The sequence below is a fragment of the Salvelinus alpinus genome, chromosome 8, assembly GCF_045679555.1.
Source record: "Salvelinus alpinus chromosome 8, SLU_Salpinus.1, whole genome shotgun sequence".
NCBI lineage: Eukaryota > Metazoa > Chordata > Actinopteri > Salmoniformes > Salmonidae > Salvelinus > Salvelinus alpinus.
The window spans coordinates 45,926,477-45,938,674 of NC_092093.1; the positions used below are offsets into that span (position 1 = coordinate 45,926,477).

Here is a 12,198-nt window from a genome sequence, read left to right on the forward strand (position 1 = left end):
TGAATGGTTAAGGTTAGACATTAACTCTGAATGGTTAAGGTGAGTCATTAACTCTGAATGGTTAAGGTTAGGCATTAACTCTGAATGGTTAAGGTGAGTCATTAACTCCGAATGGTTAAGGTTAGGCATTAACTCTGAATGGTTAAGGTGAGTCATTAACTCCGAATGGTTAAGGTTAGGCATTATGGTTAAGGTAAGGGTTAAGGTTTGGGATAGGCATAGGCATAAAACAAAAATGTGACTAGCACCTCGATTTAGTCTTATGTAGCAAAATCTGAAATTGTTTTACATTCGATAAAAGTAGAGACTTAGAGCTAGAAAATCATATATCACACACTGCAGTTGAAGAAGAATGGGAAAGTAGTTCTGGTTTGAAAGTTGATAAACTGGTAACCCCACTTCTGAGAAAATGTCCCTTGAATGTTTTGGTACACCTACTGGAGAGTTCCTCTTTGTCTACACCCATTGAGCATCGTTCACACCCTCTTTTTTTTTAAACTAGGCAAGTCAGTTAAGAACAAATTCTTATTTACAATGACAGCCTAGGAACAGTGGGTTAACTGCCCGGGGATTCTATCTAGCAACCTTTCGGCTACTGGCCCAACGCTCTAACCACTAGGCTACTGGCCCAACGCTCTAACCACTAGGCTACTGGCCCAACGCTCTAACCACTAGGCTACTGGCCCAACGCTCTAACCACTAGGCTACTGGCCCAACGCTCTAACCACTAGGCTACTGGCCCAACGCTCTAACCACTAGGCTACTGGCCCAACGCTCTAACCACTACATTTACATTACATTTAAGTCATTTAGCAGACGCTCTTATCCAGAGCGACTTACAAATTGGTGCATTCACCTTATGATATCCAGTGGAACAACCACTTTACAATAGTGCATCTAACTCATTTAAGGGGGAGGGGGGGGGTTAGGAGGATTACTTTATCCTATCCTAGGTATTCCTTAAAGAGGTGGGGTTTCAGGTGTCTCCGGAAGGTGGTGATTGACTCCGCTGACCTGGCGTCGTGAGGCTACTGGCCCAACGCTCTAACCACTAGGCTACTGGCCCAACGCTCTAACCACTAGGTTACTGGCCCAACGCTCTAACCACTAGGCTACTGGCCCAACGCTCTAACCACTAGGCTACTGGCCCAACGCTCTAACCACTAGGCTACTGGCCCAACGCTCTAACCACTAGGCTACTTGTCACCTCTTAAACCATGACCTCACCCATCTCTTTAAGGATTCACATGTGAGGCCATGCGCGAAACAGAGTGAGTAGTGTAGTAAACAACCAAAGATTTCAAGACTAAAAGTGGTGAAAATAGAAGCAGATAATCTTCTTTCTCATTGTAGGAGCCTTTTGGCAAAGTCTAAGAGAGCATGTGCCTTTTACTGAGGAGTGGCTTCAGTCTGGCCACTCTACCATAAAGGCCTGATTGGTGGAGTGCTGCAGAGATGGTTGTCCATCTGGAAGGTTCTCCCATCTCCACAGAGGAACGCTGGAGCTCTGTCAGAGTGAGCATCGGGTTCTTGGTCACTTCCCTGACCAAGGCCCTTCTCCCCTGATTGCTCAGTTTGGCTGGGCGACCAGTTCTAGGAAGAGTCTTGGTGGTTCCAAACTTCTTCCATTTAAGAATGATGGAGGCCACTGTGTTCTTGGGGACCTTCAATGTTGCAGACATGTGTTGGTTCCCTTCCCCAGATTTGTGCCTCGATACAAACCTGTCTCGGCGCTCTACGGACATTTCCTTCGACCTCATGTATTGGTTTTAGCTCTGACATGCACTGTCAATTGTGGGACCTTATATAGGCAGGTGTGAAGCCTTTCCAAATCATGTCCAATCAATTGAATTTACCACCGGTGGACTTCAGAAACATATGAAGGATGATCAATGGAAACAGGATGCACCTGAGCTTAAGGGTCTGAATACTTATGTAAAAAAGGTATTTCAGTTTTTAATTTTTAATACATTTGCAAAAACATCTAAAAACCTATTTTCACTTTGTCAAAATGTGGAAAGAGTCAAGGGGTCTGAAAAATTTCCAAAGGCACTGTGTGTATATATCCGACTTCAACTGTATATATATGTATATGTAATATGTTATATCTTTTGCACTGGAATCAGGCTGTATTAGCTAGCTATGTTTGCGCCGACTCAGTACTTTTACTGCTACTAACTAGCATGCTACTAAATCAGCATGTTAGACAGGTATTTACCTCTCCATGGTTGCAGGATCCTGTCTATTTTTACAAGTTTTGTATTGAAATTCATTGTGGAGAGCTTTATTATATATTTTGTGTTATGAATACCAAGTATTTCTAGTTCACCATCAGCCCATTTTATAGGTAAACTGCAGGGTAATGTAAAAGTTGTATTTTTTAAAGATCCAATACGTAATATTGTACACTTATCATAATTAGGTTTTAGTCCAGAGAATACAGAAAAGTTAACTAGATCTTCAATGAGACATTGCAGGGATCTAGCTTACAGACTTAATATAAAACTTGAGGCATCAGCATACATGGACACCTTTGTTTTTAAGCCTTGGATTTCTAATCCTCTAATGTTTTTATTGGATCTGATTTTAATAGCTAGCATTTCGATGGCCATAACATATAGATATGGTGACAGCGAACACCCTTGTTTAACTCCTCTTGGTCAAATAAAATAAAATAAAATAAAATATATTTATATAGCCCTTCTTACATCAGCTGATATCTCAAAGTGCTGTACAGAAACCCAACCTAAAACCCCAAACAGCAAGCAATGCAGGTGTAGAAGCACGGTGGCTAGGAAAAACTCCCTAGAAAGGCCAAAACCTAGGAAGAAACCTAGAGAGGAACCAGGCTATGAGGGGTGGCCAGTCCTCTTCTGGCTGTGCCGGGTGGAGATTATAACAGAACATGGCCAAGATGTTCAAATGTTCATAGATGACCAGCATGGTCAAATAATAATAATCACAGTAGTTGTCGAGGGTGCAACAAGTCAGCACCTCAGGAGTAAATGTCAGTTGGCTTTTCATAGCCGATCATTAAGAGTATCTCTACCGCTCCTGCTGTCTCTAGAGAGTTGAAACCAGCAGGTCTGGGACAGGTAGCACGTCCGGTGAACAGGTCAGGGTTCCATAGCCGCAGGCAGAACAGTTGAAACTGGAGCAGCAGCACGGCCAGGTGGACTGGGGACAGCAAGGAGTCATCATGCCAGGTAGTCCTGAGGCATGGTCCTAGGGCTCAGGTCCTCCGAGAGAGAGAAAGAAAGACAGAGAGAAAGAGAAAATTAGAGAGAGCACACTTAAATTCACACAGGACACCGGATAAGACAGGAGAAGTGCTCCAGATATAACAGACTGACCCTAGGCCCCCGACACATAAACTACTGCAGCATAAATACTGGAGGCTGAGACAGGAGGGGTCAGGAGACACTGTGGCCCAATCCGATGATACCCCCGGACAGGGCCAAACAGGCCCAAAACTCTCTGAGAAGTAGCCGTTATTTACCATTTTACACCTGGGGTTGCTATACATTATTTTTACCCATTTTTTAAGAGAATTACCGAAAATAAAAAATCCAGGCATATATAAATAAAATCCAGTCTTACTTTATAAAATGCCTTTTCAAAATCCGCTATGAATACCAGGCTTAGATGTTTCATGATGACTGGGTCTTTATATTTGTTTTAATAACAGAGAAATCAGACCTTCCAGCTGAGGACTTAACAGACCACCATTTCTATAGGAGTTGTTAAAACAATCTAACAATGGAGCTTTTAGTATAATCAAAAAAGGCTTGATATACCTCTACCGGTGTGCCATCAAGCCCTGGGTTTTTTCCAGACTGAAAGGATTTAATAGCCTCAAGAAGTTCGTCCTCTGTAATTTGGCCTTCGCACTGATCTTTCTGTACATTTAGTTTAATTTTCAATTTTTTTATATTATTTGGGAAGAGTTCCTGACCGTAATCTTCATTCAGTGGGAGAGGATGAGACGGAGAAGAGAACATCTGCCTAAAATAATTAGCTGGATATGATATAGTGAGAGTGTACATTGTCTGTATAAGAGTAAGACTATAATGTGTGATGTCCAAATTAATAATAACTCTGCCAATTTGCATGGTTGAGTGTCTGTGTGTAACATGTAGAGCGTATAGCCTTAATATTCATGATGATAATTGTAATCCATATCGTATCACCGCCGTAGTGGGGTCATAATTACATTTAATATCATTGAAAATCCCATCCCAGCATTTCCATAGCAATTGACGTTTCACATGAGAGACCTTGCATTACTCTAGAGTCGGCTTCACTACAGTACAAATGTATTCCGGCATTGCATGACAGGGTGTGGACTATGGGCCTTTACCATCATGTCAAGTTGCACCCTCCTCAGCCTTACTATTTCATGGGGATTTTCATGTTCATTTTCCTTGCTAGAAGAACCGGTATAATAATAATAACAATAATGAAAAAATACAACAGGGCTTCGCTGCTGAATCCTTCACAAGGTGTCCTGGTATTTAGTAGTCATTCGATTATCTAGTATAGATGCATCTCCATCAACACGATGTCTGTCTCTGTGTAGGAGTTGAAGGGTCGGTTCATCATCAAGGGGAAACGTCTGAACAAGCTGGATGCCGTCTTCAGCAGTACTAGTCCTGGACTAGAGGAAGACTGTGTCTCAGAGGAGGACGAGGCTGCAGAGACCAGCAACTCCAAGACAGACTCCAACACAGACTCCAACGGACAGAAGGCCAAAGCCAAGGTATGGGAACACGCTGCTGTGGTGCCATGCTACTGTGGTAACACGCTGCTGTGGTGCCATGCTACTGTGGTGCCATGCTACTATTGTGTCATGCTACTGTTGTGTCATGCTACTGTTGTGTCATGCTACTCTGGTGCCATGCTACTGTTGTGTCATGCTACTGTTGTGTCATGCTACTGTGGTGCCATGCTACTATTGTGTCATGCTACTGTTGTGTCATGCTACTGTGGTGCCATACTACTGTTGTGTCATGCTACAGTGGTGCCATGCTACAGTGGTGCCATGCTACTGTGGTGCCATGCTACTGTGGTGCCATGCTACTGTTGTGCCATGCTACTGTTGTGCCATGCTACTGTGGTGCCATGCTACTGTTGTGTCATGCTACTGTTGTGCCATGCTACTGTGGTGTCATGGTACTGTGGTGCCATGCTACTGTTGTGTCATGCTACAGTGGTGCCATGCTACTGTGGTGCCATGCTACTGTTGTGTCATGCTACTGTTGTGCCATGCTACTGTGGTGTCATGCTACTGTTGTGTCATGCTACTGTTGTGTCATGCTACTGTGGTGCCATGCTACAGTGGTGTCATGCTACTGTTGTGTCATGCTACTGTGGTGCCATGCTACTGTGGTGTCATGCTACTGTGGTGCCATGCTACTGTGGTGCCATGCTACTGTGGTGCCATGCTACTGTTGTGCCATGCTACTGTGGTGTCATGCTACAGTGGTGTCATGCTACTGTTGTGCCATGCTAATGTGGTGTCATGCTACTGTGGTGCCATGCTACTGTGGTGCCATGCTAATGTGGTGTCATGCTACTGTGGTGCCATGCTACTGTGGTGCCATGCTACTGTGGTGTCATGCTACTGTGGTGCCATGCTACAGTGGTGCCAAGCTACTGTGGTGTCATGCTACTGTGGTACCATGATACTGGTGTCACGCTACTGTGGTACCACGCTACTATGGTACCATGCTACTATGGCACCATGCTACTGTGGTACCATGCTACTGTGGTGCCAAGCTACTGTGGTGCCAAGCTACTGTGGTGCCATGCTACTGTGGTACCATGCTACTGTGGTGTCACGCTACTGTGGTACCATGCTACTGTGGTACCATGCTACTCTGGTACCAAGCTACTGTGGTGCCATGCTACCGTGGTACCATGCTACTGTGGTGCCAAGCTACTGTGGTGCCATGCTACTGTGGTACCATGCTACTGTGGTGTCATGCTACTGTGGTACCATGCTACTGTGGTACCATGCTACTGTGGTGCCAAGCTACTGTGGTGCCAAGCTACTGTGGTACCATGCTACTGTGGTGTCACGCTACTGTGGTACCACGCTACTATGGTACCATGCTACTATGGCACCATGCTACTGTGGTACCATGCTACTGTGGTGCCAGGCTACTGTGGTGCCAAGTTACTGTGGTGCCATGCTACTGTGGTACCATGCTACTGTGGTGTCACGCTACTGTGGTACCATGCTACTGTGGTACCAAGCTACTGTGGTACCATGCTACTGTGGTGCCAAGCTACTGTGGTGCCATGCTACTGTGGTGTCATGCTACTGTGGTGTCATGCTACTGTGGTACCATGCTACTGTGGTACCATGCTACTGTGGTGCCAAGCTACTGTGGTGCCAAGCTACTGTGGTACCATGCTACTGTGGTGTCACGCTACTGTGGTACCATGCTACTGTGGTACCAAGCTACTGTGGTGCCAAGCTACTGTGGTGCCATGCATCTGTGGTGCCATGCATCTGTGGTGCCAAGCTACTGTGGTGTCACACTACTGTGGTACCATGCGACTGTGGTACCATGCTACTGTGGTGTCACTCTACTGTGGTACCATGCTACTGTGGTACCATGCTACTGTGGTGCCATGCATCTGTGGTGCCATGCATCTGTGGTACCATGCTACTGTGGTGCCAAGCTACTGTGGTGTCATGCTACTGTGGTGCCAAGCTCTACTGTGGATTAGCTGCAAAACTGTCCTCAGCAGAACTAGTTCCATTTCAAATGCCAGGCCATATGCCAAGGAAAACACATATGAGAATACTTCTCTAAAAACACATATGGGAATACTTCTACAGAAATAGAGATGTTTTCAGAGATTTGATAAAAATGCTGTTTTATTGCTTTTCAGAAGTCAAAGATCAAGCTAGCCAAGCAGCTGTCTGACCTGGTGATCTACTGTAAGAGTGTCCACTTCTCAGGGTTTGAGCACGCTAAAGACACCCAGGCCTTCTATGAGATGTCCTCCTTTAAAGAGAGCAAGGCTGTTAACCTGTCCGAGACAGCAGGTAAAACCCTCTGTTCTGTTACATCAATCCTGAATAACATCAATCCTGAATAACATCAAGCCTGAATAACAACAAGCCTGAATAACAACAAGCCTGAATAACAACAAGCCTGAATAACAGCAAGCCTGAATTATAGCAAGCCTGAATAACAGCAAGCCTGAATAACAGCAAGCCTGAAATATAGCAAGCCTGAACTATAGCAAGCCTGAATAACAGCAAGGCTGAATAACAGCAAGCCTGAATTATAGCAAGCCTGAATAACAGCAAGGCTGAATAACAGCAAGCCTGAATTATAGCAAGCCTGAATAACAACAAGCCTGAATAACAGCAAGCCTGAATAACAGCAAGCCTGAATAACAGCAAGCCTGAATAACAGCAAGCCTGAATTATAGCAAGCCTGAATAACAGCAAGCCTGAAATATAGCAAGCCTGAATAACAACAAGCCTGAATAACAGCAAGCCTGAATTATAGCAAGCCTGAATAACAGCAAGCCTGAATAACAGCAAGCCTGAATAACAGCAAGCCTGAATTATAGCAAGCCTGAATAACAGCAAGCCTGAATAACAGCAAGCCTGAATAACAGCAAGCCTGAATAACAGCAAGCCTGAATTATAGCAAGCCTGAATAACAGCAAGCCTGAAATATAGCAAGCCTGAATAACAGCAAGCCTGAATAACAGCAAGCCTGATATATAGCATGCCTGAATAACAGCAAGTCTGAATAACAGCAAGCCTGAATTATAGCAAGCCTGAATAACAGCAAGCCTGAATAACAGCAAGCCTGAAATATAGCAAGCCTGAATAACAGCAAGCCTGAATTATAGCAAGCCTGAATAACAGCAAGCCTGAATAACAGCAAACCTGAATAACAGCAAGCCTGAATTATAGCAAGCCTGAATAACAGCAAGCCTGAATAACAGCAAGCATGAATAACAGCAAGCCTGAATAACAGCAAGCCTGAATTATAGCAAGCCTGAATAATAGCAAGCCTGAAATATAGCAAGCCTGAATAACAGCAAGCCTGAATAACAGCAAGCCTGATATATAGCATGCCTGAATAACAGCAAGTCTGAATAACAGCAAGCCTGAATTATAGCAAGTCTGAATAACAGCAAGCCTGAATAACAGCAAGCCTGAATAACAGCAAGCCTGAATAACAGCAAGCCTGAAATATAGCAAGCCTGAATAACAGCAAGCCTGAATTATAGCAAGCCTGAATAACAGCAAGCCTGAATAACAGCACGCCTGAATAACAGCAAGCCTGAAATATAGCAAGCCTGAATAACAGCAAGCCTGAATTATAGCAAGCCTGAATAACAGCAAGCCTGAATAACAGCAAGCCTGAATAACAGCAAGCCTGAATTATAGCAAGCCTGAATAACAGCAAGCCTGAATAACAGCAAGCCTGAAATATAGCAAGCCTGAATTATAGCAAGCTTGAATAACAGCAAGCCTGAATAACAGCAAGCTTGAATTATAGCAAGCCTGAATAACAGCAAGCCTGAATTATAGCAAGCCTGAATAACAGCAAGCCTGAATAACAGCAAGCCTGAATAACAGCAAGCCTGAATTATAGCAAGCCTGAATAACAGCAAGCCTGAATAACAGCAAGCCTGAATAACAGCAAGCCTGAATAACAGCAAGCCTGAATAACAGCAAGGCTGAATAACAGGACCTTTCAGCCTTGATTCAGTGTACTATAGACATTTCATTATGCATGTTCTAGAACAGTTCTTACAAGGATAGCACCACTAACCTGTCTGGTTTACATCTCTCCCAGCTAAAGCCTTTATCCAACATAACATGACCAAGCTGAGCCGTATCTACCCAGCTGGCTCCAGAACAGCCTCCTCCAACTACAACCCAGTTCCCCTGTGGAACGCAGGCTGTCAGATAGGTACTGTCTCTTCAATTAGACTTATATTTAAGAATCCTCTGATAGAATTGACATGAACAATCTATGTACCAGCTCAGGTCACAGTCTTCCCCTTTCTCTATAAGTGAACAATCTATGTACCAGCTCAGGTCACAGTCTTCCCCTTTCTCTATAAGTGAACAATCTATGTACCAGCTCAGGTCACAGTCTTCCCCTTTCTCTATAAAGTCACGATAGATGCTTTATTGATCGATTCTTTATTGATTATGATTTGTTTCTCCAGTGGCGCTGAACTTCCAGACTCCCTCTAAGGAGATGGACCTGAACCAGGGACGGTTCCGATCCAACGGGCTGAGTGGATACGTCCTGAAGCCTGAATTCCAGAGAGACCCTGGGTCAGAGTTCAATCCTATGACCCTAACCAAGGGACCCTGGATCAAACGCCAAGCCTTCCACATCATGGTGAGAGGATCACCGCTATAGTGTGTTATATATATATATATACTCTATGTATTATATTGATTTATATATGATACTATAGTGGATTACATTAGTGGAATATTAGAACACAGTGAAGGCTACCACAGAGAATGGTACATTGATGAATAAAATAGCAATATATTGAGGAAGTAAAATGGCCTTCTGATAACATAGATGAGTTTCTGTGCAGTATATAGTGTTTATAATTTTAGATCGTATCTTATAGTTAACACCGCTAAGAGGAATGGGGCTCGGAACTGAGTGGCATCGCTTCAAATGATAAGATTTGATTGAGATGAGATATGGTTCAAGAGGGATTCATTAGGTACTAAACTGCACTACAGTACATCAAATCAATGCTGCTTTGAAATATCCTTAGTCATTAGGCTTCTGCTATAGACCTCTGTGTGTGTGTGTGTGTGTGTGTGTGTGTGTGTGTGTGTGTGTGTGTGTGTGTGTGTGTGTGTGTGTGTGTGTGTGTGTGTGTGTGTGTGTGTGTGTGTGTGTGTGTGTGTGTGTGTGTGTGTGTGTGTGTGTGTGTGTGTGTGTGTGTGTGTGTGTGCGTCTCCAGGTGATCTCAGCCCAGCAACTGCCCAAGCTAAACAAGGACAAGCCTAAATCCATCGTGGACCCGCTGGTTAAAGTGGAGATCTACGGTGTTCCACGTGACACGTGCAGCAAGGAGACACGCTCCATCGAGAACAACGGTGAGACACACACAGGCACACCAAACACACACACACACACACACACACACACACACACACACACACACACACACACACACACACACACACACACACACACACACACACACACACACACACACACACACACACACACACACACACACACACACACACAGCATCAGTATCAGATCCAGGCCTTCTGTTCCTCTCTGCAGGTTTTAACCCCATGTGGAATGATGTTCCTCTCTGCAGGTTTTAACCCTATGTGGAATGATGTTCCTCTCTGCAGGTTTTAACCCGATGTGGAATGATGTTCCTCTCTGCAGGTTTTAACCCTATGTGGAATGATGTTCCTCTCTGCAGGTTTTAACCCGATGTGGAATGATGTTCCTCTCTGCAGGTTTTAACCCGATGTGGAATGATGTTCCTCTCTGCAGGTTTTAACCCCATGTGGAATGAGACGTTCCAGTTTGACATCCAGGTACCAGAGCTGGCCATGTTGCGCTTCCTGGTCGAAGACTATGACGCTACCTCACAGAACGACCTGATTGGACATTACTGCCTGCCACTGACCAGTCTACAGAACGGTAATACCTCCCTCTTGTATTATTTCTCTCTCTTTCTCTCTCTCTCTTTCTCTCCCTCTCTATTCTATCCTCTCATTGCTGACTGCTGACTTATTCAAACCTCACATCCTGTTTCCCAGGTTACCGCCACGTCCCTCTGCTCACCAAGCGTGGTGATGTCATCCCCTCCGCCGGCCTGTTTGTTCACCTCATGCTGCTGGACGCCAAATAGATCCCGACCCACTTCACACTGACGCCTCCCACACCATACTGACCTCTCCCACACCACACTGACCCCTCCCACACCACACTGACCCCTCCCACATCACACTGACCCCTCCCACATCACACTGACCCCTCCCACAGCATACTGACCCCTCCCACACTGACCCCTCCCACACCACACTGACCCCTCCCACATCATACTGACAATTCCCACATCCTTGAGCTGTAACTGACAAGGTTTTTAATATGTTGATATTTAATGTTTTATCTATTATTATTTTTTTAATCTTTACACTTCTTTTAAGTTTGTTCCACCTGAGTAAGTCTGACCACAAGTCAGAGACCACTATGATGACACACCAAAATGTGTTTGACGGATCGCGGGAAAATAGGCTTTTGAAGGCTACAGTCCAAACTGTGGTGTTTTTGTCACACTGCTTTGCTTTATCTTGGTCGCAGTTGTAAACGAGAACTTGTTAAATAAATTAAATAATATATATATATGTCTTCCAATGGTGCGATTGCTGTCGGTATGCAAATATTATCCAACTTGAATAAACACTTGGAGGTAAGGATGACAGTGGTGGTATAGTCTACGGCGATACAGATATCACTTATTAATGATATCTACATAGCGCATTGATGTGAATCACACTGCTGCTCTCTCATTTAGCTGTTTCCGCCTTACAGATTGTGGTTGTTGGCTGTTCACGAATCTAAATGTGTATTTGAACCCAAAAATGGTTGAATTCAAGAAGTTTAAGCTGCCTGTCAATTTTTTGTTTTTGAAACCAGTGGACAGCCAGTGAAAAATGTGCTCTGGCAACAGCTGCATAGTGCGGATCCCAGCCTATAGAATAACAGCTACATAGTGTGGATCCCAGCCTATAGAATAACAGCTGCATGGTGTGGATCCCAGCCTATAGAATAACAGCTGCATAGTGAGGATCCCAGCCTATAGAATAACAGCTGCATAGTGAGGATCCCAGCCTATAGAATAACAGCTGCATGGTGTGGATCCCAGCCTATAGAATAACAGCTGCATGGTGTGGATCCCAGCCTATAGAATAACAGCTGCATAGTGAGGATCCCAGCCTATAGAATAACAGCTGCATAGTGAGAATCCCAGCCTATAGAATAACAGCTGCATAGTGTGGATCCCAGCCTATAGAATAACAGCTGCATAGTGTGGATCCCAGCCTATATAATAACAGCTGCAGTGTGGATCCCAGCCTATAGAATAACAGCTGCATAGTGTGGATCCCAGCCTATAGAATAACAGCTGCATAGTGCGGATCCCAG

The 12,198-nt window shown here is 44.5% G+C and overlaps 1 protein-coding gene across 1 annotated transcript in view; it reads left to right on the forward strand.

Annotated features, from left to right (window-relative positions):
* The window catches only part of LOC139583220 (1-phosphatidylinositol 4,5-bisphosphate phosphodiesterase delta-1-like), a 75,759-nt gene extending 64,364 nt beyond the window's left edge, over nucleotides 1-11,395 (forward strand). Inside the window, exons 9-15 of the mRNA XM_071414054.1 lie at nucleotides 4,580-4,759; nucleotides 6,904-7,060; nucleotides 8,841-8,957; nucleotides 9,220-9,398; nucleotides 9,988-10,123; nucleotides 10,543-10,692; nucleotides 10,812-11,395. Of these exons, the coding sequence (XP_071270155.1) occupies nucleotides 4,580-4,759; nucleotides 6,904-7,060; nucleotides 8,841-8,957; nucleotides 9,220-9,398; nucleotides 9,988-10,123; nucleotides 10,543-10,692; nucleotides 10,812-10,903 (1,011 nt within the window). The 3' untranslated portion in view covers nucleotides 10,904-11,395. The remainder of the gene's footprint in view (nucleotides 1-4,579; nucleotides 4,760-6,903; nucleotides 7,061-8,840; nucleotides 8,958-9,219; nucleotides 9,399-9,987; nucleotides 10,124-10,542; nucleotides 10,693-10,811) is intronic.
* The last annotated feature ends 803 nt before the right edge of the window (nucleotides 11,396-12,198 follow it).